Here is a 27,255-nt window from a genome sequence, read left to right as displayed (position 1 = left end):
TAGAGAGAATTTTTTGCAAGAAAGAAAATTTAGGATTATTAAGGTGATTGCTCACACTTAACAGCACAAATATAGACAGAATAAAACCATGGAGAAAACTGCCTTTTCCATCAGTATAGATAATACAGTTTTAGCATCAGGGATTTCTTTTAGTGACCACTTTTTTGTGTCTGCTTAATAGCCCTCTGAAAGACTGTAAAGCAAGCACAGAAATAATTTTTCCCCATCTTGAAGGTAATGCCCTTCTTCTCCCCCGTTTTTTTCTTTTATTTTTTACTTATTAAAATACAGAATACAACAAAGTAGCTTTAAGAATCACCTTGTCGGTAATTTAATCCAAGCAGTAAAATGCCAACCAAGCCAATGTTTGTTCTGTTCTTTCTAGTTTCCACGAACACTGTCAGGGTATTATGAGGATTGACTGTCCTGCCTATTGCTATTACAGTTCTTGTTTTGTTTGTTTGCATTACTGTGGTACCTAAGAGCTCTAGTTATGGAACAGTACTCTGTGTGCAAATACACAACACAAGATGGATCTCCTCTTAGTGTGTGTAGTAACAGCTGAGAGTTTTTCACTAGCCTAAAAGATCAACGGAAAGGACAGAGGTCTTTGCCCCCAGCCCCTGGGCACTCTGTGTCCCCAAAAATGATCTCCATAGCCAAATTTCCCCACTTGTGTCAAACGATCTCCTTATTGGTCCACAGCTATAATGAGCTGAGATTGCGGGAGGCACATGCTGTGCTTCAGCATCACAGGCAGACAAGCAAAGGAACAGAACTGGGTTTTGGGTTGGTTTTGGGGGGGGGGGGAAGGCTGGGAGGTTTGGTGTGAAACTGAATGTAAATTGGTTACCCATCTGCTATCAAAAGGCAAATGAGAAATGCCTATTGGCACAACTGCCCCCAAAATGGTCGGTGGACCTGTGGAAGATTCATAACTCTGGCACCTCCATCAGAAAGAACATAATTTGAAGGTGTCCTCATACACTACCACATTTGTTAGCGTGAGATCTGTCTCAGTAAGGGCTTGGACTGCAGTGCCTTGCTAAATTAGGGCTGTTAGCATCAGACAGTGACTACTGAAGCACCACCTAGGAACATGAGATGAGATCTCCCATGTCAGTGAGGCTAATCCCACATAATCCCAGAACACAAATCAGCCTCTCAGTTTATCCGAGGCAGCCGTTTGTTCCCTGAGGTAGACACGTTACGTCATGTTCCCCAAACCTGACTTTTCTTCCAGTCTTTGAAAAATGCTGATGCCTCAACGTGCTCCACGCAAACACGTTGTTCAGAACATCCTCATGGAACATGTTCCTGGGGTCTTCCATGCAAGCGTATTCATGAGTTTATACGAGTATTGGCAGCTCTATCCTCAGAAGGCGATGAAGAGAGAGAGTTGGGTTATGTTATGCCTCTTTATGGATGAGATAACGACAACCGGTCCTGGTCTAGAAAACTTTATCATCAGAGATGTTGTTTGCCGTTGCCAGGATCCCTCCTTGTCTTGTGATGAATGTGCTTTCCCACCATGGAAGGCTGTATTTCTCTCCTTTCAAAGCTTTTCTAGCAAGGTTTTTTGCTTGTAGAGTCCTACTGGTTCTACCTTATTCTTGCTCATAGAAAGCAGGTAAGCGTATGCAATTGAAGCATTGCCTGAATGAATTGCAGGCTTTAGGAGGTGGCCTGTGCTTCGTCAGATGCTTTGGGGTGAAATACAATATTCTTATATTAGTTCTTAAACGTGTTTTCCTTCTAGACGTGGCTTTATCTCAGGGCTGCTGTGAGGTTAGTGTTCCATTCGCCCCGTAGTGCCGGTAATAAAAGCTGCATGCCCCACAGTAATAGGGCAAGGCCTGTGCTTTTCTATGGACCTGGAATAGCTACCTGTTTTGTTTTGATTTCCTGGGACACAGTAATTATATAACTAGCCTCACGCTTAGAAAAATGATGGAATTTCACGCATTATGTTTACGGATCAAAGGTTAATCTTTAAACCAAGGTTTGTTACCATTTGTTAAGCCTCTTGTTTTCTTAACATGACTAATTTCTTTCTCCTGTTATTCAAAAGGCACACCAGATAATTGATTAGGAAATAGCTTTCTCTTACAGCCTGTTTTATGTCTTTGTTTAGTCATTCCCACCATCAAGAGCCCCGGGAAAGCCTTAGCTTGCAGACTTCTCTGCTGCCACCTTTTGTTGTGTTGGTGCTGCCTTGCCTTCACCACAGATGACGATGCAAAAACTGCAAAAATAGCTTTCTGCTCTTCGATGGGCCCACCGCTCCCCAAGTGTTCGTTAAGAGCAAAACTCATCCCGTTCATGCGAATATAATGCGCAAATAATATTATATGTTGCGTTTCAGCATCAAAGAAAGCATCCCCTGGTTTTACCATTGCTTTTCCTCAAGTTATCTGCGATGAAATGGGTGGTTGGCTAGCAATATACTTTATCGATACCGAGCAGTCTTCCAATGTTTCTTGGTGAGGTTCACCTCTTGTTGTTTTATCTGTTTTATTAGAAATGACGTACTAAAGAAAATCATAGTCGTAAATGAACTCAACCCGCCCTGTCCTGCTTGAGATAATGTCACGTGGAGATATGCCCTTTGGAAGGCATTACCTGGGCTGGGTACTCAGCATAATCTGAAGCTCAGGCCTCTCTGATGAATCTCAGCTTAGGCACCCCAAATTGCTGTAATTTCTTTATGCACCAATATATAAATGTGTGTGTGTGTGTATGCATATGTATCAGTGCATGTAGGCACGCACACATTTGCAGCTTTTCGGAGACATCCTATACATCCAGCACGGTTGCTGTGTCGTATCTGGCTGTTTATATGTTGAGGCCAAGGAGCTTGGGTAGTGCTTTTAGCTCTGGCATCAGTCCGCTGGGTTGCCTTGGGCCTGTCTTTTTCCCTCTGAGCTTTAGTTCCCCCATTTAGAACGTCTTTTTTTCTTGTGCCCTGCTTTTCAATCAGCTGTTGAAATGTGATTATATGAAACCCAGTAACTGTTACCATATAACTTATTTTCCCACTGTGTTTATGCGTAGACAGTTAGTCAATAAATCCATCTGAAATTGATCATAAATACTTACCTTTAGCTTATATTCCTGAGCACTGGAAAACGGCAAATAGTTCAAGAGTTATTAGTATATTCTAATAGGCAATTATTTGCTAGGACAGCTAAATCAAACTCCTGTCTGACCTGCACTGAGGCTGAATTTGACATCAACCCCAGGATTCCTCTCACCAAACATCAGGAATGTTAGTGTCAGTCTAGGCTGCTTCTGCTGCAGATGGAAAAAGACAAAACCCTTGGGAGTACGCTTCTTCCCTCCTCTTTTAGGAACAAAACATCCTCCATTCTCTCTCCCTGGACCGCAGAGGAGGCCGTGTGCCTGGCTTACGCTAGATCCCTAACTTCTAATGAACTGATGCAGGTGACAGACATCCCATCCCTTCAGTCTTACGCAGTTAACTACAGCACAGTTTGGTGTCTGGCAGACCTAGAAACATTTTCTGAAGAAGATAAAGCCCTCAAAGTAACCTTGGCTAGGATACTGGTAAAACTTGAGTGTCATAAAAATGATGTTAGGTATCTCATTAAGCACAAAACGTAATTCAGGGTGATATAAGAATCTATATGAAACAAATATTGGACTGTATAAAGAAACATTAAAGGTTTGATGCATTGGTAGCTTGGAGAATGAGGTATAAAGAGTCTTCCGATTTAATCTGTGGCTGAAGTAGGTTTCTCATCATAATTAAAGACATGATCTGTTGTCACCAGTACTTAGGAGAGCTTTCCTAGAAACAGCTGAGGCCCCCAAAAAAGTCTGAAGTGACCTGTTTAGAACCATTCTAGGTGTTGGGTTTTTGGGGTGGTTTTTTTGGTTGTTTTTTTTTTGGGGGGGGGGGGGGAGGGGGGTAGTGACTTATATGGATCAAAAATTCTGGAAAAATTAGGAATATCCTTGTAAAGTTAATGTTTCTCTCTCCCCCTATGCCCTTCCCTCACACTTCCAAGCAGTATCCCAGCTCCCAGTGCAGGGAGAGGTGGCGTTTGCCTGGATGTTTTGAAACTACCTTCTTATGGAATAAGCTTTAAATTCACCCTTTGAGGAGGGGAAGGTTTGAAGTACTCCACAGCGTTACAGTGACATTTACTAGCATGTTGCAAGGAACTAGTCACCAGTCTGACTGAAATATTTTTTCTCAGAGGGATTCACACTGTTCATTTGCTCAGTTCTTCAGCAGCTTGTACTCTTTGGTAATAACAAGGTGATGATCAGTCAGGTAGAATCCCTCTCCCCACTGAAATCAATAGCAAAACTCCCACAGACTTCAGTGGAACAAGCAGCTTAAGAATCCTAATATTTTATGCTCTGCTCTGCTTGTTTACATACTCCCAATTTCCTCGTTCGAAATGGACCATGTTGTTTACTAAGGCTACAAATAGTATATTGCTTTTCTGTTTCCAAAGCTAAAGTATCTTTTCCTATTTCCGAGGAAGATATCCTTGTGCTTATTAGCCATGACCCGTCCATACATTTCTGGAAGAACAGCATCTGTCATTAAGACTCAGGATGATCAAATGGACTGGAACAGATTTCATACTAAGTGTATTCTGGCAGAGCCTTGCAGGTTCAAGACCAGGCCTACAGCTTCTAATGAAACTTCAGGTATACAAAACCTAGAAATTGGACCACGGACTGAAATACTATTGCTTGCCCAGAGCAGTTGAAACACAATATGCTCACCCATAGCAAAAGGTCCTTCTATACCTCCTAAGAATCTGTTTTACAAAAGAAATTATTTCTGAAAGCTGGGACTGAGAAGAATGGGAAAAGTTTTCAAGGTAAAACTGCTGAATGTGCTGAGTGGGCAAGATAGGAACTACTAGACAGGAGGGGTTCCTAAGGCTTATCATCATTCAGAGTCTTACTCCCTGTATTGTTTAATCCCATTCAACAGTTACAGGCAGGTTGGCAGTGACAGTGCTAATATAAAAAAATAGTAAGAACTTAAAAATTCTGTAAAAAGGCTGTCCCAAATTTGTGTCACTGCTAACAAAAAAGCTGCACCTCATTAGAAAGCCTACATAGCACGCTGGTAGGGCTGTCTCAGCCCCAGGAAAAGGCGTGACATAAACCCACGTATTAAGAGACACAGGATATTTTGGTCACAAGGCACAAAACTGCAGCGAGTCTGCTTCATTTATTCCTCTCCTCACAGAGCTGCTTCTTTGCATTGTATGTGCAGATGTACAGACGTCTCACAGTCCCAGACGGACAAAGGAAACTTTAGCAAGAACAGTCACACAGCTGTGTGACATGTAAAGGTCTACTATACATCAGGCAGCAGAACTGTAGGCTTGCAAAGCAGTTACCTCTGGAAGATTTGCAATGCCTGTCTGGACAATATCTGTTCTCTGGTCAGCATGTACAAGAGAGCAGAAAGCCATCTCAGAAGAGAAGCAGGAAAGGGAATAAAAAAGGGAAATGGGAAACTGAAAAAGTCAAGTTTGAAAATAAACCTGAAAAGAGGCCTCACTGGGTTAAGGAACTTTGTGGCTAGTTAGGCATTGACTTCAGTGGGTATAAGGCCACGCTTGAAGAATCACAGACCCATGGAGGTTGGAAGGGACCCCCAAAGGCCTCCAGTCTGACCTCCTGAATCAAGCAGATCCCATTGGAGCAGGTCGCTCAGGGCCTTGCCCAGGCTGGGTTTGGAGACCTTCAAGGCTGGAGACTCCACAGCATCTGCAGGTGCCTGTTCCAATGTCGAGCCATCCCTATGGTAAAAACTTTTTTCCTCATATTGAGTAGGAATTTGATGTCGTAACTTGCTTTCCTTATTATACACCGCAGTAAGATTCCCCACAAGCCTTGTCTTCCTAAGGGTGAGCAAGTGCAGTTCTCTCAGCCTCTCCTCGTGTTCTGTGCTCCGGTCCCCTGACCGCCTTGGTGGCCCTGCATTGGATTCACTTCAGCGTGACCTTCTCTGTCTTGTGCTAGGAGCCCAAAACAGGATGCAATCTTCCAGGTGTGGTCTCACAAACACAAGGAGAAGGCAAGAATCATTTGCCACAGCCTGCTGGCTATACTCTTGCTAATACAGACCGGCATTTGGTTGCTCAGGAACGCACGCTCCTGCTCATGTTGGAGTTGTGCGTCGGGACTCTCAAGACTTTTTTTGCAAAGCCAGTTTTACATGTAGCAAGTTTTTGCCCAGCTTGTCCTGCTGCATGGGCTTGTTCCATCCCGGACATGGGAATTTTCATTTGACTTCGTTCTGCTCCCTGAGGTTTCTCTCAGCCCATTTCTCCAGCCTGTCTAGGTGACTCCAAACAGCAGCCTTGTCCAGCAGTGTGTTGACTGTTCCCCCCAGTCTGGTGTTATGTATAGACTTGCAGAGAGCGCAAAGGAACCGTATGCCAAAGTTCTTCATTGAGATAGGTCTTCTTCTCACTGCAAAGTCTTTATGTCTTGGGAGAAGGACGTGAGCTTATAAATAACCTTCTGGTGAGAAATAACTCTCTCAAGGTCACTGCAGAGTGAAGTTCGGACCACTTTATCATGAGTCCGTTATTGGATAGAGCAACGGAGGACAATTTCTTTAACCTTACTCTTTGGACTGTGTTTCAGCATGGGTCAGACTTCAGTATGTAGGCTGGGGAAGCAGGAGGCAGGAACTGTAGATCATATATCTGGGACAGATCAGCCACGTGAGACAGTCTTTAACTGTTTAAATACATTTCACAATGTGAGCATAGAAGAGGAGTTTGTTTTCCTTTAGCTGGTCTCCTCTCCATCAGATGATTTCCAGCCTGAAGTCACACCTGCGTGATTTGTGTTATGTGTCCAGACTATTCATTTGAGAGTTACTAACTTCCTTTTTGCTACCTGTTGGTTTTATTCACCAAGGCTTTAACCCTTGGGATGTTGCCAGAACTGCCAAATTGTTCCCCTATTGTATGTTCACAGTCACATTTCTCAGTATTTTCTGTCCCTTCATGGAAGATTGTGGGAGCCCAGTAGCAATTCCCAAATCCCTAAAAAGTGATTAGCAATTATTGTTCTGTAAGTGCTTAATAGAGAGATTAAGACAGGCCACCAGGTGTTTACACAATAATACTCAGTAGCATGGAAATTCAGCTCTAGCTATTACATGGTGTAAAGAGGGTAAACGCCTGCCCTCAGAGAGATCAGCAATTATTTTGATGCTTGCATTATATCCTGTTTTCTTCAGCAGGTTGTGCAGTTATATTATTTTTGAACTTTTCATTCCCTGATAGGGGTTGACCTGTGTTTTTATAGTAGCAAGATTGATCTGTAGCCACAAGATCAGTTTCCGTTAAGGGTATTTTTCTTTCACAATCACTAAGCTGCAAAGCCGGATTTTTCGTCCGCCCCTTTGTATCTAACATGGCATATTTGTATACAGCAACAATGGAAGGGGGCTACTCTATGCTTCACATTGCAGGTTTGAAATAAGTGATAGCGAAACAGTTTAGGAGCAGAGCAAACGCTCTTCCGTAGTGAATCGGATCATTCATTATGTCTTCTTTTTTCTATTGCAGGAGGTTGGAAGCATTATCGGAAAGGTCAGGAAATTACTTTCTCTCTTTATTTTCATGACAAAATATTGTATATCGGTTCGCTTCATCAGCCCAGGCTAACTTTTTTTTTTCCGTTTCTTTACAGAAAGGTGAGACAGTTAAGAAGATGAGGGAGGAGGTAAGACAAGCCTTGATGTCTTTACTTGCCTTTCTTTCCAGCTCAGAGAGCAGGGAAATTGAGCGTTTGCAGACCGACACTGCCATCAAGTGGGCAGTTAATTTAACATCACCATTCTTTGCAAGTGGCGGTATATAAATGCTCTGGCCTAAATTAAACATTATTGTTAATGTAACCTCCTTATCGCCACAGCAGTCTGGAGCCTTTCATTCCCACAGCAATATGCCTGTTGCTGTCTTATCTCAGGAACAGCCTAGCCAACATGATTCTCTGCATCAAAATCACTGTATCTTTCTTTAGCGTACCGACACTGGTCCTGCACGTGGTTTGGCCTCTGGTAGAGTTTCAGAAATCTGAAACCAAGCATTGGACCGATGCTGCGTAAAGTTTGAGGGTAGACACAAGCTTCATCAGAGCTGGAGCCAAACTTGCATAAGTCAAAAAGTATCCCTCTTCCATGTCTTGGCAAAGCCTTAACTTTTCATCGTTCTGCAGCGGTGAGTAGGATGCAGACAGGGTAGAGCTGCTCGCCCACCACTCGCATCCTTTGAAAAGGTTGTCAACACAAAATAGCTAACTAAAACAGGGCACTGCATAAACCTCAGTCTCCCCAGCGTCCACAACGCTGCTTTCCCTGCCGCAGAGCAATCTGCACGGTCTTCAGAAGATTGTGCCCAGGTGGAGCTTACAGACCCACGCTTGTCCGCCAAGGCAGTACATCTTACCTGGAGATGCATGTAATTTTTCTTCTTTGAAGCAAGTGCTAAAAGCATAAGTCAAAAGACAAATCCTACTGTTTAAAACTTTAGGAGTGCAAAGTGTATAGGGAATGCCTCCAGAAAAGTCAATTTGGTTCTGGTAAATCTGCAGTACGTTACTATGTCAGCTGCTTTGTTGTTTTATACACTGATAGAAGGTCTGTGGCAGGGAAATCTCTAAGTATTTGTAGTAAAGAAAATTCCTGAGATCCATCTTTAAATATACACAACAAGGAGTTCATTGTCAGGCTGACTGAGTTCAGAGCTCCTTTTCTGATGATAAGAGTTTTCACCCATGTTTTCACACATAAGTAAATTTGCTAAGACTTAAAAAAAATACAAGAAAAAAATGTTTCTAATATACTAGGTAATCCTGCCAGTTGATTAAACACATCTTAGTTTAATTATTAATTATGATCATGGGCAGATATCTTTGGATATAAATTGCATGAACAAAAGGGAAGCCATCGTTGGAGATCGCTCCTGACTTCTGAGTGAAACATCTTCGAGAAGAGTTATCATCCCTAGTTAGTTTTTCAAGATAAATATCAAACGTTCTTCTTCCACTCCCAAAAACCTACTGTCATGTACGTGGGGTCACAAGAGACTTTATTTGTTTGATTGTGTTTTTTTTAAAGAAAGGAATTATATGCATCTTTATATCAGCACAGGACTAAGAGGCTGTGTCTCCACACGATGATAACTTGGTCCTCCTTTAAGTGACTACCTTCTTCAGTACTTCTTTATAAGCAAAATGCAACTTTATTTTGACTTTCCTGACAGATGTGGCAAGGTGTATGCCATCTTAACGGAATGGAATGCAACTCTGTCTTGCTCTGTCATTGGGGAAATATCAGAGACAACTTTTGGCCTAAAGAAAAGTACAAAACCCTCGGTTCTGTGCCCTGCAGTTGTCAACCTCCTACGCAAACACGGAGGCCGCCACATAACACTTGAATTGCCGTAGCTCTGCTTTGACCCATCATCTACTGGAGGAGTAACATCTGTGAATTTTGGCTGCCGCCGATCCCCGGTGGAGCGATCTTCCAGACGAGCTCCCACGGCTCCGGTTTCAAAGGAAGAGCCGTGCTTTGCGCCAAGGCGGCCGTGGGACGGGCAGGCCTGCCCACCGCCGGCAGCTCTGCCAGACGTTGCCACCAGCATGAAGGAGACCTTGGCCACCATCTCCTTCCCGATCCAGCGCTGGTGTTTGACGAGGAGGGCAAAGTCCCGCTCAGGTCGGCCTGTCGGAAGAAGCGCCTGCTGCCCCTTCTCACCTAGGAACGCCGAGTGTGTCTGACGGCCGAGGTCGTGGCACCAAGATTTTTCTATCGTCGGCAGCGTTGGGGTTTTTTTTGTTGTCGTGCTTGGTTGCCGTTACACAGGGAAATAAGATATCTCGGTGTCGAGCAGCACGTGAACAAGGGCTCGGACACACAGCACGTTAGTCGATTGGTGGTAACCCTGAAGGCAAAGGGCCAAATTAACCCAGATTATCTCACGTTTTCTATAGGCTCAGATCCTCGAGAAGGTCAGTGCCTGTGGATGAGTTGAGGGGCCACTGAGTCATTAGACTGCATTAACTCCTTTCCGTGCCTGAAACCTCAGGGAAAGCATAGGGTGGGTCTTACCTGAACCGGCTTTGATCGTTATCTACACCAAGATCCTCTTAAATGTATTTACATCTGGTTTCGGGGTTTTCTCTGCACTGCCACAGTGGCATAAATGGGACTGAGTATACCTGAGAGCCAGCCTGGCTTGTCTCCAAGACTTACGGTTTTCTAACTCCTTCCAACAGGCTGCTTGCCTTAAGGAGATAACACCGTTACTGTTGCCTGTCCTACCGCTACTCCTTTAAAGGGTCGTTCAGTGCCTATTAATCGACTGCCTTTACACAAGACATGTCTATAAGGAACCTTCTCCACAGCGCAAAGCAATACCCAGATAGACAGATCGAGTCCTGCCTTTGGGTCTGCAAACCAGAAATCTGCTGCTGATGCTCCCTGGAGACAACAACCTCGTCTGAAATTCCGCAGCTCCAGTCCTGCTTAAGGTTAACCCTGCAAGAGGGAAGGGTAAAGACTTGATTGTGGAATTATTTGCAACTTTGAGTTACAGAGGCACTATTTGCACACTGTGATGAAGGCTGTATAAGTATTTACCCAGGCAGAATCCGGCTTCCTGCAGTTAGATGAATTTTTTGAGTGAGATCAGTTTATGCTCAAATTATATGATGTTGGGGCTGCAGTTGTAGGAGAGGGAATTAGATGCCTCAAGATATTCCTTCCCCAACTATATCCCTAATCCTACTTAGTTTCCTCCCTGGGAAGTATAAATTTGAAAAATGTTTGTTCTTTTTGACAGAGTGGTGCTCGAATCAATATTTCAGAAGGCTCCTGTCCAGAGAGAATTGTGACAATAACAGGCCCAACAGATGCAATTTTTAAAGCTTTTTCTATGATTGCACTAAAATTTGAAGAGGTAAGCAAATAAAATACATTTTTTTTCTCTCTTCAAGTTGAAATACAAACACTGTTTGAATTTTCTCATGTTTGCTTTAATGTTAAATATGATTTGTTTAATGTTCTATTTAATAGCAATGAAAATGGTGGTATTTTTATAAATGCTTTTGGCAGTAACGCTGAAGAAAAATAATGGGTCGATTTACAAGCTGTTTGATCATTTCTTTTGCTTTTTGAAGGCTTCAGGGAAAAGCAATTGCTTCTAGTAATGTGCACTAATGGTAGGAAAAATGTCTTGGAAAATTTCTGGTCCCATTGTGGGTTTGATTTGAAAAGAATAATTTCCTAACTTTTAGCTCTGTTTTTCTATGATTCCATTTGGTATTGATGTAAATTTTATATATGTCAAAATGAATATATAACTCAACTAGAAAATTTTTCTTTTAAAAACAAACTATTTGATTACCAATTACCAATTACCATATCTAAAACTTGGCTTTTAAAATTAATTAAAAAAAAAGGCACTAAGAGTAAGTGAGACGAGAGCTCAATTTACTGTAAAATAACTCTTCTGTGCAGATACGCACCTAAAGTGCTGGGATCTCCTCAGGTTTCTTGGACCAACTACAATTAGATATGGCCACCACTTTAACGGCAAACCTCACAGAAAAGACAGCAGACTACAGAACGTGAACCCTGGTCACTCAGGAGAGGATTTAACCTCCCTCTACTTTTGAAATCACACATCTAGTCCAGGCATCTCTCCTGATGGGAGACTGATGGGAAGTGTCAGCGTGCGCCTTTATTTACCCATGGTGATTCTTCACATTTAGAGCAACAGGACTAGGAAAGAGCTTGTGTGTCATCAGATGCAGTTGTCTTCTAGCATAAGCAGTACGTCTTGCAACTTGCATCTTCACAGCATGATCAAAAACTAGTTAGATTTTTTTCTGTTTCCTGATCTTAGATCCACAATCTCAGTTCTCTGATAATTAGACACCTGGTTTTTTCCACTCCTCACCTAAATTTATCCATGAACAGTTTCTGCAGCTTTGCTTCTGTGCCAGCACTGGCCATTAGTTTAAGTAATTCTTGCCTTTTCATCCCTGACGATTCCCCTCTTAGACCTGTCTTCAGAAAACAGTTTTATCCCCCCACCCCCTTGCTTTTGCCAGAGTGAGCGAGCCAAGCTCAGTCTTTCAGAAGATGCATTCCCCGCCCCTGTCCTGCCTCTAGCAGTCCCTTTTTACCTTTTCCCAGTTACAGTTTGTATTAAATGCATGTGTTAATTGTGGACGGGTTGCAAATGAAGTTCCACGGGGCTTATTTAATGGCGCTAACAGTCCTTTCTCCTGGCTATCGTGCTGTAGTATCCCTGTTGCTGCTGGAAATGCCTCACCTCCTTCTAGTGTCGTGCTTTGCACACAAGCGCGCTGTGCCTGGCGGGCATCCCCAGCTCCCGCTCAGATGTTTGCAGTGAGAACCTTCCTGTCAGCCCCCAGACAAATGACCCCCCCCTTTTTTTTTTTTTTATATACTGCAAATGTTAATCCCGTTTATATTTCTCCTATCCTTCATGAGTTTTCAGAGCTTTCTTTGTGATATTCCAATCTTTCAACACGTTGATAAAGTACTCTGGGTTTGTGGCATGGTATATTTTAAAGGAACACTAATTTTTCTTACCAGTTTTTAATGAGATAATAATGATTTTGAGGTTGAATCCTGCAGGACCACACCAGTGATTCTCTGCAGCCCGATTTTAAGACCACCTGTTGTCACCTCCTCCTCAGCTTTATCTCCTACCCAACTTGTACCAATCCCTGCTTCTTCTAGCTTAAGAAGCAGCTTCGGGTATGGTACCATACCCTCCAATCCACGGATAGCTGGAGAGAGCAGTCTCTCTGCTCTTTACATGAAAAACACGCTCTGCTTAAGGCCTTATCCTGAAAAATGCTAAAGGAGTCATTAACAGCGATAATCCCTGCCAGTTCCCACCAAAATGAGTACCCAGGGGAAATAACCTTGCGTTTCTCATAAAAACATCGAACGCTGCACAGCATCAGATCCCTACCCCACCACCCAACACCACGTTGTCTTTGTAAGTGCTGTAGCTAGCAATAGGGAAAGAAATCTGGAATTCAGGCATCTGACTGGATTTTATGCGTATTTACCCTTGTAGATTTTAGAGGGTCGTCTGGACTCTTCATGTGGATATTTCTAAATGGGTATTGGCACTCCCTGCAGATAAGGGACTCCAGTTATATTCTGAAATATCTGTATTTAGTTTTAATATAATTGGCTTCTGGTATATTTAAAGGAACAGTGGTAAAGAAAACGTCTCATATAATCAGTTAGGTTTCCTATAATTACTCCTGTCAATAAAATGAGGTAACTGTAACACTTTGGAGGCAACATAAAGTACTGTTTCAGAAATTACAAGGGAGCTAGGTACCAAATGTTACTATTCATGCATATTTTTTTGTTGGAGATTTCTTCAGCCATTTAAAAATTTGACAATCCCAGAGCAGACAGTGCCTGGCCCAGCTCTGGTTATCGCACCTACTTTCAAACAGAACGAAAAAGATGCATGTGTGAGAGTGATAGTTTGAGGGATTTTTTGGTATTTGTTATGCACGCCCGCATGAAGCGGTTTGACATGAAGTCCTTGAACCCTTAATTTCAACCCTACAGCTGTATAGCTGGGGATGAGCAGGGCTAGGATGACATGGGAGCCCTCAATGCTTTTCTAAAGTTAGCAAAAAGCTCAAAATGCGTCAGATAATCAAAAAGAAAGATCCGGAGGAGTGTTCTCTGTGTGGTTGCTCTGCAGCCTTATATCACTCCGCTTTGACAGCCTTCCTAATAAAAGTTGATTTTCTAGCAGCCTGCTGATGAATTTACAAGCCAGGTAGGTAATTACATAAATAACTGAAGTATTTACTGCAGAGGAAAAAGAGACTTGTTAAAAAACAGCACTAACCCAGGCAGACCACTGGAGTTGCAAGAGGGGACATTTTAGAGCAGTGATTTCCAGACTGGAGGCTGAGACCCAAGAAATGCAGCTCTAAGTTCACTGGTGAATGGGGCAGCTCTGGTATTGGGCATAAATACGCATAATCTACTGGAAGCACGTAGTAGTTCAGTGCTCGAAAAACCAGCAGGCAGAGCTCAGTGGTCAAACCTTCTCCAAATAAATAAGACAAAGTTTGGTGGAACCCTTGTTTATTTGCAAACGTTTACAAAGAAATTGCTCAGCCCTAGGAATAAGGAGAAAAGAAAGGGGAGGTGATAAAAGCAATTGGGATGGTGCTTTTTATGACAAATGCTAACTCCTGCTGCTAAAGACAACCGGTCTGTGAGAAAGTCTCCAGACAGCCCTACCTGGGAGCCTGCAGGTCTGGAGGGGATTTTTTTCTGCTCATTTCTTTTTTGTTGTGTTCTTAAGCTGGACTAACTCCTTCACGCACTCCACGCTGCTGAGCCTGCGTCTTTAGATTTTGTTCTTTTTAAACGATGAGGAGAAAATAAAGAGACTAACGGCTTCCAATTTTTGTGAAGTGCTTCCGAAGGCAGTAAGCGCAGCGAAGGCTTTGAGGCCAGGCCACGTAATGTGGAAGTGGGAGACATTATCATGGTCCTGCTGGGTGGCTGAAGAGGGTTATTTACCTACATCTGGATGATCACGTGCCTCCACCTGACACAAACGTGATAGAGTGAGATGGCATCTTCCAGCTGAAAAATTGTCATGACTTGCACTTTATTTCAGATACACGGGTGCTGTAAAAATCCGTTATCCCTCTCGCTTTGTTTTGGGTTGCAATCTCTCACTGACACGGGCACTAAACAAAATGTGAGTTACTGGCTGGCAGAGGAATGATTTGATAGCTCTCTTGTGGCATGCAGCAATGCCTCATTCTGTTCAAGATTTTTTTTTCTTCTCTTCTAAGCTAAGCAAGGTCACACTGAGCCATTTCTTGGACGGAAGAATGCTGCCATCACAAATGCAGAGCTACTGCAGGTGTCAGTGCTGGTGTCACTGAGCTCCCGCACCGGTTCAACAAGGCATGCAGGGTTGTTTAAAGTACTTTTTTTTTTTTTCAACTTGACGTCCTGATATCACACAGTATAGGCACTCCCCCCCCCGCCCCCAAGTGGTAATCTTTGATAAGCGAGAATGTAGGGAAACATCAGTTCTGTCTGCTGGAACTATTATTGCATCGTAAATGAGTCTAAATGAAAATGAAATACATGTTTTCTGTCATCCTGTCCTAATCTTTTGGGTAGCATTTCTGTGAAGGATGTAAAAGCTGTGCCATGCCACTTCACAGATGGACGAGATGGTCTTTTCAGCTCACAGCTAGTGTTAGCAAACCACGTCGAGATTCACATGAGTTGTTGCACAAGTGCTAGGCAGCCTGTGGCTTTTTCTGGTGATCCTAAGTGCTCTCAACAGCATCCCATCGATCAGTGGGAAAATAAGCTTTAGCTTCTCCTTTGTGGTGAAGATATTAGAGGGATTGTTTTGTCTTGGCTAGAAGGTTTTGAACTAGCAAAATATATTTAAAACAATGTAAACCTTGTGAGAAGTAGTATATTGAAATGCTCCTGAAAATCTGCAGTGTAGTCTCATTGGATATCGAGATACATGGACACAGGTTACATTACCTCGATACAGGTTATTGTTGTTCTGCTGAGCTCTTTGTACTCTGGTTACATAGCTGTGATGGAAAAGATTTTGGAAATTATTTGACACTACAAATACTTACGGATCTCCTGCGAAAGAGAAATTAAACCTGGGGGGCGGCAAAATATTTATCAAAATAATCTGATTTTCTCTGCTTCAGATTATTAGACAGATTCTTTGTCATTCCCTTTTTTTAACCTCTTTTCTTTGTATCAAACCTGACAAGAAATTGCGTGAAATGTAAAGACATATTGTTTAGTGGAAGCGTTCTAATTGAGATGGTGGAAAACAGACCAAATCAGGATTTGGGGGCCTCTGAAGTCAAAAGCCTCTTTGTCTTTTCCATCTGCTTCGGCTGGTCTGATGACAGATACCACCTCCGCCTCACCTTGCCTCAGACACTGGCCTCTGGTCCCGCAGCGTGGACCTGCAACGCCAGGCAGCAAAAAAATTCCTCCGGCACAAGCTGCTCGCGCGGTTCGTGCTTACGGCTTTACCTGCGCTAGAAACAAACCACAACTGGTCGCGCGCTCCCCGGGTCTCCACGACCAGATCTGGGCATTTGCTCTGAGCCCTTCAGTTCCTATCAGGAATGCCGAATCCTCCGCTAATTCTCCCTGACGTTGTGATTACAGGACATAAACGCTTCAATGACAAACAGCACGGTGACAAGCAAACCGCCTGTAACGCTGCGGCTCGTCGTCCCGGCAAGTCAGTGTGGATCCCTTATAGGAAAAGGAGGTTCCAAAATCAAAGAAATCAGGGAGGTAAGTCTTGGGATGTCTGCTGGGAACACTGGCTAGCTCAGTGTCCCACCGCGGCCACCGCCGGCCGCCGTGCTTTGCTCCTCACACGAGCCAGAGAGAGTCCACGTAGCACTGGGGAGTCCAGGTTAGTAGGTCAAAAGCTTGATCTACTCTTTAGAAAAAATGTAGTTTCATACTCCTTTCCTGTTTCCCCCTAATCTCACTGTGCCACAGGTGACCCCATTTCAGGTATTCCAAACGCATATTGACTTTTTTTTAATCCAGACTTTAGCTAAAGTTATTCATTCAATGCGCTGTGCTATCAGCCTCATTTTCCTTTAACCAGAAAATGCAAAAATTATCATACAGTGCCAGTTTTAATTCTTCCATGCATGACTGTAACGACATGGCACATGCCAAGCCAGGGTTCCGATGTTTGTAATCAGTCAAGAAAGAAAATTAGGTACATGCTCAGTTATGTAGAGAAAATCTGAATAGGACATTTTGGGAAAAATGGATTTTTATTCCGGAGAAAGTGACAGTACTCCTCCTAAATTTGTATTCATTCCAACATGGCATGGGGTGTTGAATATCAAGATAACATGCTGATCATTTTTTTTCATTTGACTATGTCAAAACAGAAGCTTTTGACAGGCTTTACCAAAGTGAAACCTCCTTTTTTTATCTAAAATGTAGATTTGAGACAGTAGGTTTCAGTGAGCTTTTACGTTTCATTTCAAATGTGAAAAAAAAGTTAATGGATATTTTTTCTATGAAGGAAAATTTGATCAAATGTCAAAAAGGTGTGGAAAATCCTTTGATCAAAATTTTGTATCCAGCGTTTGGTATGAAATGTTAGGTTATGGTGGCCTTGGAAGGAAAGGTGATGATAGAGGACAGTTAAGGCTCTCATGCTTTCGACTTTCAAGTTCTTCCAAATTATTTCATTTCAATGCCAATGTGACTGTCCCGGGATTTTTTTTAACAAATCCCTCTGAAGGCTTATCTTACCTTTCAGGATTTGGCCGCTACTGAAAGGGTCTTTTCTCTCCTTGCGTACAGGGAAGTAAAAGCAGCGTGTACCGCTTCCATTAGCTGACAGAGCTGCCAAAGCTGTTTCAGATTTTTTGTTGCCAAGCAGACAACCTGTTCTTCCTCCATGCGCCTCTTGCTTTGTAAACCGTGTTCATGAAAACACGCGTAGGTTGTCTGCTGTAAACTCACAGAAAAACGATTCGGAGCCCTGCCATTTGAAGGGGGTCTCTGTGCTTACTGAGACCTGCAAATAAAAGGCAATTACAAATCAGATTTTTTTTTTTTTTTTTTTTTTTTTTTGTTGAAATGCTGTTACTTTATTTTTCATCAAATGGTCCGGGAGCTATGCCTCTCAGTAGTCCTTATTGAAAAACCAGCTTTTGAGATGCGGGAGAAAGGAGTCGCTTGATGACACTGAAGGGAAAAAAGCATTATTTCTGTGCAGATGTCAGGGTGATAGGAAACCCTCTCTATTTATTTTTTTAATCCCAGAAAAGTGAGAGGCGACCTCAGCCACGAGACATGATTTCTCTTGGTCCTCCAGATCTCTTAGGTGTCCAGGAGAGCTGTCAGGCAGCCGGAATCCAGCTGATTTCTTAGTTGTGTTAAAATAAGAGCAGGCGTGAGTGTGAACTGTGTGCTGGTAAGTGCTTAGCTCTAGGTTTTACAGCTGTCGGTACTTTGGATTTGATTTTATTTTAAATATTGGTGACCTCATCCAGAGCACTGAGTGCTTTTAGGACATAGGTGTTTAAAGGTGAGATTGGTCTGTTGGTCTGTGTACATTAAACGACTAAAGTGATTCTTCTGGTGAGCACAGTTTCGGAAGCAATTACCTACTAGTCTAGTACAAGAAAGTAAAAGGACAGCGTTTGGCCAAATAGCTGTTTTGACAAGGCTAATGTAGCGAGAAGTCACACTGCACGTTTTCTTAAGCATAAGCACAGTGGAGAAAATATTACTCATTTTTTTGATGCTGATATATGACCAAAGTCAAAGAATAAACAAGACTGGCACTGGAAGCAAATGCATACATGACTGCAGTATTTGGCAGAGTATTTTGTGCTAGATGTACAGATACCCAGAACCGTATGTTAAACGGCAAATACAGTCAAACAGGAAGAAAAAGGAGCATCCAGCTCGAGATGTGGTCTAATTTCATCATCACACAAGACGCTGAGCAGCAATTGCACGAGGGATGGTCTTTTGCATTCAGCGATGTACCCAGGAACAACATGTAGGCTTGCAGTACTGTTTTCAAGATAAGGCTACACAAAAAAAAAACCAAAACAGAAAAGCAAAGCATGACTGATTGATTGAATTGTGGTGAAATTCCAAAGCATATTATAGAGCAAGGAATTGATATTCTGGCCTTAAACAGTACTAGTGAACAGAAGATGCAATCAGTAATTTAATGTCTTTGGAAAGCAGAAAAAACACGTGTTGTATCTAACCAGCAGGAAAACAAATTAATTCCTTGCTGACTGACACGAAGTCAATGGTTACTGAAAATACTTTTCTTAAAAAGCCCAAAATATTGCATTGCAATAACAGTCAGTAATAGATTTTGTTTGTAATATGCAAAAGTGCTAACTTAATATGAGATGCCTGGGGTTTTCTCTATTGACTGAAAAGGTCTTCCATGATGTTTGTGAAATAATGCCAAGGATTGTTTTGGTCTCATGTATTTTTTTCCTTTCTTTGTGGGTTTTTTTTTTGGTTAACTAAGATACATTAGTGCCAAGATCAAATTTAAAAAAAAAAGAAAACAAAACTGGCTCATTACCTCCTTGGGTTCATTAATGAGCTAAAAGTTGATGAAGTGCATATATTTAATCAACACTAATTACAATTTAGAAGTGCTTCTGTACCGTCCTAAGATATTCCAGAGCATAAGGCAGCCCCAAATCTCATCCAGAGACACAAGTCGGCCATCAGTGGATTAAGAGCCATTTATCTGCAGCTCATTTGATTAGCAGACCTTCTTTGGTTATCAGCACTTTTTTCCTTTCTTTTTATTATTGAAAAGAACTTCACCTCTTTCATTTTTTAGTCAGCATCGCAACTGTCTGTCTCTGAGAGGGTTAGAAGACTTGTCCTGAAATTTCAGGTCACGCTTTGATTCATTAACAGCTACTGCGGACTAATTTTCCTAGGGTAGGAGTGTTTGCAAATTGGCTTGAACAGGCAAATCCGTGTCCTGCCAGACCCCAATTACCCCGCCTGGGCGCGAGTTTACAGACGCGCTCTACCGCAGAAAAGACAAAAAGTCGAGAGGCGCGTCCCCTCCATCACGGGTGAATCGCTGGTTTTGGAGAGGTGCCGTCGCCTGCCCGGCCGTGACGCTCTCTCTTTGCTTTGTCTCTGCTCAAGTCCACAGGAGCCCAGGTGCAGGTAGCGGGCGATATGCTGCCGAACTCGACGGAGCGCGCCGTGACCATTTCGGGCACTCCCGACGCCATCATCCAGTGCGTGAAGCAAATCTGCGTGGTTATGCTGGAGGTAAGCATGAAATCCGGGATTTCAAGAGGACGCTGTTAGACCGTGCCCTGCCTGGTGTTTGAGAGCGTCTCCCAAAGACCGGGGCTGTCACGACACTGGCAAACAACAAACCAGGTCCAGCGTGGAGCTGCAGCCTCTTCTGAGAGAAAAGTATTTTATTCTGAGGCAGAGTAGGGCAGCAAACATCTAGGTCTTGTTTTAAATAGAAATAATTCCGACTAGAGTAATCTAGATTTGCCAGGACTTTTTGCTTCCTTAGGGTCAGGTCATTGCATAAGGCCAGAAGGTGTCGTTTTGATGGCGGGTTTTTAGCTCTTAGATTAAATGATACAAAATTAATGATCTGGGCGTTTTAACCCGTGCTGAAAATTTCGTGCAAGTACATTTCTCAACTGATTAAGTTGAACAGAAGTATGGAAAAAAAAATAATCAGCAAATTAAATATTTTGACCTAGTAACCGTAATTTTTGACAAGGAACATGAAACATCTCTGCTTTTATCACATTTTCTGCTGGCAAGTTTTCTCTGATTTGTTGGTTTGGTTTGGTCTAGTCAAGGGCTGTCTCATGACAATCTCTGACACCCTACTGTTCTGTTATTCCTTAAAGAGGGGAGAAACAGCGGAGCGTTTGAGACAGCACTACGGCTATTGGCTGTTCAGAAGTATGGAATGCATCAAAATGACGTACAGCCTTTGCATCAAAGTGTCATACAGCCTAACGCAAATAAAAGCATAAAAACTAATAAATCCCCGGTGTTTTACTGGGCAGAAGTGACTTTTGCTTCAGTTTTTGCTGGACTGCTGTGAGGAAGGAGTTACTTTATAAAATGCAAGACAACAGAAAGATAATATTAAAAAATAATTTTAGTTTGTTAGTCTATTGTCCAAGTGACATTCATGGAATAAATAGTTATTTGTTAAAGATGATGAGAGAAGCTGCTTCTCAAAATCAGAGAGACGCAGTCCTATTTTCCCGCAGGTAGAGCCACTTATTAAATAACCAGTTTTGACAGAAGAAGTCCTTAATTTTAGCACTAGGCAAGTCGCAAGCAGCACTAAGACGACACTGGCTTAACTACAGTTTGCTGCTTCAAACATTCAAGAAAACGAATGTGCTCTATTTGCAGCATATATTTAATTTGGCAACAAACGCTTTTATTGACACGAAATAGCTATTTATATGGTATTAATTAATGGAAGTGATATTGTTGTTACCTTCTTTGGTTGTACTTAATGCACTGAAATCGGGGCACCATCCTGCTAGGTGTACCACAGACGGCTTGAAGCCTTTTTTACAGACACGTGCTCCTGCTTTATTTATGAGGAGAAAGTTAGCCTTGGTTACGGGTTTTCCCTTTGGGTCCTCGCCTCGGGCTACAGGGAACAAAATCCCTTTTCATGCATTACAAAGGCCATGGTTATGCTCCTGCAGAAGCTGGGAGGATTTTTCTCCAACCTTCCAGCTCAGTCAGACGAAAGGCAGGATCAGGCGGGTCATTTGCAGTTGAAGACCTGACTTAATTGAGTTGGTAAAACAAGAAACCTTGATGCGTAGCAGCGTAGGAAAGATCGATAAGCAGGAGACGTGCTCCGTGTTAACAAAGGGAGAGCACGGGCCGGACTCTTCCAAAACATCGACAAATCTCAAAATTGTGCCCGTGTTTCCCGACATGCTTAACGAAGCTTCACAGCTTCATCCGACGATGGCAGTAATGAAGCCACGAGTGCTAGCGCTGCCTGTTTTGGCCGTGCAGTCGGGACCTCGGCTCTTCTCCTCAAAGCCCAGACGACCGGCCTCCGGCTTGCTTTTGGGCTGATGAGGTGGAGGGCAGGGTGGGCTGGGTTAGCTACACGCCTTGTTGTCCGAGGTGACCAAGATAAGGAGTGATTTTTTTAATACAAGCTCTGCTTCGTTCTGCATTTTGATTGCTTTGTGTTTTTGTCTGCAGTCCCCACCCAAAGGTGCCACCATCCCCTACCGTCCCAAACCTGCCTCTGCACCTATCATTTTTGCAGGTGGCCAGGTAAGAGCAGACACCATTTTGGCTTCAGCTGGAAACCACACCGTCTTGGCCCAACCTCAGCCAGCGCCTGTTAGTTTTCAACTTTTACTCTTTTTTGCCTGGTATAGTATTGATGTGCTTTGTCTACTCTGTGTGCTTACGGTTTGCAGGAAAGGAGAACACTGCATTGCAAACTTGATGCAAAATTGTGATGACTGGTAGTTTACCTACATTTAAAATTTAACTTATGTAATTAAGAAAAGCTTTCCCTTCTGCAGATTGAGAGGTGTCCAAATCAGATGCTCCCCGAGTGGGCCAAAATTCCTTATTGTAGGGATTGGTTTTTTCACACTTGCAGCTCCACTAGCAGTATAAGCCGTTTTGTCAGTTTTCAGAGATGATCAAACAGCAGGATATCTCTGCTCATGAAAGGCATAATTGTTCTCTCACAGTTTTCGTATTTTTTAGGACCAAATAGTGCATTTTGCAGGAAAAATTTACACACGCGTAATTTCTGCTGCTTATAGTCCCTCAGGACCAAGTAGCAACAGGGTTCTGAGGTTACAGGAACTACATACACGCAAGTGTAAACCTTCCCAACCAGGGCATGCAACAGCCTGATTGATAAAACAAGAACAGTGTTGTTCCTGTTTCTTTTTTTATAAAGTGAAGTTTTGACGATTCCCCCTTCATCTTAAGCTATATCAGCCAGGGTTCTCATCTACCTTTAAAACCCCGTGTGCAACGTGACTCCTCCTTGCCTTTTGATAATGCTCTGAAATGGGTCTGCAACGTGCCGCTGAGACGGGGCAGGAATTTGCTCTGCCGTCATCCGTCGCAGGGGCAATGCGGTTTTAATAACTGATGAGCCAGCAATGAACGCAGCTGGTAGGTACCCTAAAAACACCATAGGAGGCTCAGAAGGAGACTCGTATAGCCGCTATGTGCTATCATATAGCTGCCCAGATACGTGTGATGGCGGAGGAGGGAGATGCTGCAAGCCCTGTCCAACTCAAGGGGAAATAGATCTACTACATCTGGCCTAGAGGAATTCCATAATTTGCTAGAAATTGGTCTGTGACTGAAAGTTCAGAATAATTTACTCCGTATACAAGTTTACACTGCAGTGCTTTCCTTTAAGAAATAAGTGTGTGTATATATGCAGCAGCCCATGTTCCCAGTACTGTAATTGCCACTACCTTCAGTGACTTGTCTTTGTACGTCATTACTGAAAAGTATTGAAACTGTTTGCTAGAGTGCTCTGAGCAGTTTGTATAAATAATTGAAAGTGTCCTATTTTAAGGTCTAATAGCTCTTGTCATCTTCAGTTTTATCAGTTAAACAACTGTTCTCACTTTCCTAATGCAACTTTGTTGATGTGAGAAAGTGTGTAAAAGACGGACGCTTTCTGTGTGCTTTGACTTTCTGCGTGCTCTGACTAAGCAGACTTTTTAAGAAAACGCTTAAGGTGTGTTTGGGCGTCAGTACGGAAAGACACGTTAACCAGGTTTCATAAGTAGAAATTAATACTGAAAACAGAATTTTATCAGCAGTGTTAATTCCATCCAACCTTTTGGCTATGCTATAGAAGTTATTTTTCCCTTCTAAATTCCATCATGGCTATCTTGAAAGGTTTTGGGTTGTTTAATGCTTGCATATCAAGCAAGACTAGCAAAATCAAATTTCTAGTTTTCCTTGACAAGTTGGGGTTCTTCTGCTTTAAGTATTGCTTTTAATTCTCTTGTGCTTCTTTGATACTGTATTGCATGACAGAACTAAAAGGAAGATGAACACTGTCCTGCCCTGTTCTGCCCCTTACCACCATTTAGCATATGCAGTGGTTAAAAAAAAAAAAATCCAGCACTCCTGCCTGATGGAAACAAATAGGAAATTTCTACACACTGTGCTACATTGCTCTTTAGACGGGTACTCGCAGGGTACAGCTTTGCTTTATGTCTCATAGCAGTTTTATGGTTTAAATTGGGGAATATTTGTAGACCAAGTCATTCCCGCTCTTACTAATGTCAGTACGTCAGCAGGGAAGTTGCACTTGACTTTGATGGAAGCAGACCCGTAGCTCATGTCCTTAGTGAAACATTACAGTCCAGATGTCTCGGTAGCCTCTGCCAGGCTTGTACTTAGCAGGTCTCAGCCACAGAAGGGCACAGTTCGTCTGTCAAAGGGTAAAGCAGTCAAAGACAGTTTTTTCTCAACCTAAATCAATCATATGACCTTTTGGGAGCCTAAGAACTGAAGAGCTTTTTTTTTTTTACTGGGAAAGAAAATTCAAGACCCGTCTTGTCCGTGCTGCTTTGATGGCTTTCATTGACAACCAGGTAAAAGCTAGTCTGAGCTCTGAATGTTCGTTATTTTTGTTGTTTCTCCAGTTTGTTTGCTTCCTCGTATGTATACACGGAAGTATGAGGAGGCGGAGTGATGAGGAAAGGGTTGACTTTATTAGGTTCGCTGGTGAATTTTTTTTGCAGTGGTTTCTTGCTGGTTTGCAGACCATTGCATGGGAAGCACCCATGTAAAAGATACTCTCTCAGCTGGGTTTGAAGTAAAACCAAGATCAGAAAGGACGCTTGTGATCCAGCACAGAGGCTCAGAGACCAAAGCGTGGTTTCCAAACCCGCTGTTTGCTCATGGACCCAAGCTCCTGCCCAGCGCCGTTTCCAGCTATAACCTCCCTGAGGCTGCTCCAGTGCTTGGCTACGCACAGAGCCCCCGATCAGCAAAGCAGCGTACCATCTCCTGAAAGTTGTCCTCAGCGGGTAAAACACTTAAACACGTGCTTTGCTTGCTTGACTACGTGCTTGCTTAAGACCCACAGATGGCAGTGATCGCCTGTTTTGGTGGTCTGGAACCTTTTCTTGTCATTTATAAAGCGTCACTAACGGCCATCCCGTGTAGATGCACATGAGTATCCTTGCCCATGAGCATCCCATGGAGCCCAGCAGCACACAATTCTGCCTGAAAACTGCTCATGTGCATAATGTTTGCCGGATTGGGGCCTTGCTTTATAACTAATTTAAAAACGAAATGAGATGTTTCTTCTCCGGAAGGGAAATTCTGCTGCAGAAATGTGCATCAAGCAGTTGAGGCATTAAAGGTTTTAATATCCAAACTCCATTAAATGAATTGTTTTATCATTTGCAGAGGATTCATTACTTTCTAAGAGGCCTTTTGTCAAATAAGCGCTTTGCAAACTAAGCTAATCAGCTCTGTTCCTGTTTATAATTCTCCCACTACAAATATTTATATGTTATAATTTGTCCTTCTGCTTTCCTGCCTGTCTAAGCGCAAGCACATTTAGAATTTTTCTGACATGCTGTTCCTTTCAGAAAAGCCCTACAGGATATACTAGAAAATTATAAACTTGCTGTAGTTTTTGCTTTGGAGGCCGTTACCGAGAGTTGAACGGAACCAGCAGGAGAGACAACGGGCTGTGCTAGCCAGGTCCAGGCATGCCACCGTATCCCTCCCCGCTCACGTCCTTTTTTTTTTTTTGGCCTCCCCCACCTCTCCCCAGTGCTGCCAGAAGCGATGCCAGAAACTATACCCCTTGCACTGCTCTTGTGGTGCAGAGAGGCTGGAGTTGGAGGGGCGATAGTTGGCTTCTTGTGGAGGAGAAGACCATGACGCTGGGGATCTCCATCACGCTCCTGTGTCTCCAGGCACTGTAGGACAGGCTGCCACCCAGCACGCGTGCTCACGTCCTCGCCGGCGTGGCAGCGTGGGGCACGAGCCCCGTGGGGTGCACACGTTTGCTGGCACTTAGGGTCTGTCGGTAGCCAGCTGAGGTGGCTCAAGAACCGGCTCAAGAGCCGGCTGGTGGGGGTCCCGGCCCGTGGCAGGCAGGAGCTGGATGGCAGAGCAGGGCATCCCCCCGGCAGGTCTGCCCCATCCTCGCTGCCCCTGGTGCTGCTTCAGCGTCGGCATCAACCTGTGCGCAGTGGACAGGGGAAGTGCCATCCCCCCCGATTTCCTCGACCCCTGCGGTGTCCCCAGCTCTGCTCCCGGCAGACGGAGCTGGACTAAAGAGACGTGCTGAGGACCGAGGTCGTCAGAGCTCAGGCAGCAGCATTTGGCTGGACCCTGCTTGCAAGGGGCACGTGGGCAGCCCGACAGAGACCTTCCCGTACCGTGCGTTATCAAGCGGCACAAGACAATTAAGCTTCACCAAGTGTTGAAAGCGATGTGGGTGGCGTTTGCCTGGGGAGGCAGAAGGAGATTTTCTGATGAGAACAGGTACGCTGCTTGTCCCACCTGACTGACCCGTGTCTTAACTGTGCTTGTTGTTTTCAGGCGTTCACGATTCAGGGGCAGTACGCCATCCCTCATCCAGACGTGAGTCCAGCGCATGTAAATTACTCCCTTTTTCTTCCTCTTCCTCTTATTTGTTCCGGGCAACATTTGCTTTCTACAGTTAGCAACAAAGACACGGCCTAAGGACACTTTACCTGCACAACGCACTGTATAGCCAAATGTTAGCTCAGCGGCATCTCTTACCTTGCATAGTAATTGCTAGAAAGTACAATGGCCCAGGAACAAATGACAGTTATCTTGGTCTTTTTTGCATGTGATATATTTGAGTTCTTTTAATATGTAATTCTACAGTAATTAGTTTAATATTAACAATAGCCATTACATGTAATAACAGTAGAGATGTCATTTATAACCAGTTTGGGTTTTTTTCTCTACGTTAGATTAGAATGAATGATTAAACCTTTTTTTTTTTTCAATATAATTTTAATTAATCCAGTTTTAGAACATGTAAGATGGTTTCTCTGCTCTGAAATAATTCCATTTGATTGGTTAGTTCTAATTTCCCATCCTGCCCTGCAGTTGACCAAGCTTCACCAGTTGGCTATGCAGCATCCCCCCTTTACTCCCCTTGGGCAGACCACCCCTGGTTTCCCTGGTACGTACCCATGACCCCCTGGGGATGTCCTTCTTCTTAACAGCTTTGTTTCCCATGGTCATTACATCATTTTAATAATAAATGTGGTCAATGACCAGCAACCCTTCTGTTTTTACACATTAATCTCTGTTCTTCCCTCCCGTACCTCTGTGACAGTTCCTTTCATCATTACTAAAACATGCTTTGTTTGGTACATTTATTAATCAAAACCGCTTCATTTGTGCCATTAGCTAAAAGCCCTGAGTTTCTTTTGTTCAGTCCTTGTAAAGTTATTATGGACCATACAGTATGTACCAGTTGGTCCCGAGTGAAGTATTTGGGCATGCATCTTGTCAAATTTCTAGTTTGGTAACATGCTTCAGAAAGAAGTAAACATAGGAAAACAGTCTGTAATCGC

At 43.2% G+C, this 27,255-nt stretch overlaps 1 protein-coding gene across 12 annotated transcripts in view; it reads left to right on the top strand.

Annotated features, from left to right (window-relative positions):
* The window catches only part of LOC126051298 (poly(rC)-binding protein 3-like), a 520,061-nt gene that overhangs the window by 463,134 nt on the left and 29,672 nt on the right, over window positions 1-27,255 (top strand). For 10 of the 12 annotated variants that reach the window (XM_049830413.1, XM_049830414.1, XM_049830407.1 and 7 more), the window contains 8 exons: window positions 7,587-7,610; window positions 7,711-7,743; window positions 10,866-10,982; window positions 16,283-16,414; window positions 19,802-19,930; window positions 21,881-22,024; window positions 26,243-26,299; window positions 26,783-26,858. In XM_049830413.1, the coding sequence (XP_049686370.1) occupies window positions 7,587-7,610; window positions 7,711-7,743; window positions 10,866-10,982; window positions 16,283-16,414; window positions 19,802-19,930; window positions 21,881-22,024; window positions 26,243-26,299; window positions 26,783-26,858 (712 nt within the window). The remainder of the gene's footprint in view (window positions 1-7,586; window positions 7,611-7,710; window positions 7,744-10,865; window positions 10,983-16,282; window positions 16,415-19,801; window positions 19,931-21,880; window positions 22,025-26,242; window positions 26,300-26,782; window positions 26,859-27,255) is intronic. The other 2 variants (XM_049830415.1, XM_049830411.1) reach the window with 1 other exon arrangement.

This window comes from Accipiter gentilis, chromosome 27 (assembly GCF_929443795.1).
Source record: "Accipiter gentilis chromosome 27, bAccGen1.1, whole genome shotgun sequence".
NCBI lineage: Eukaryota > Metazoa > Chordata > Aves > Accipitriformes > Accipitridae > Astur > Astur gentilis.
This window is presented reverse-complemented; position numbering and strand designations above follow the sequence as displayed.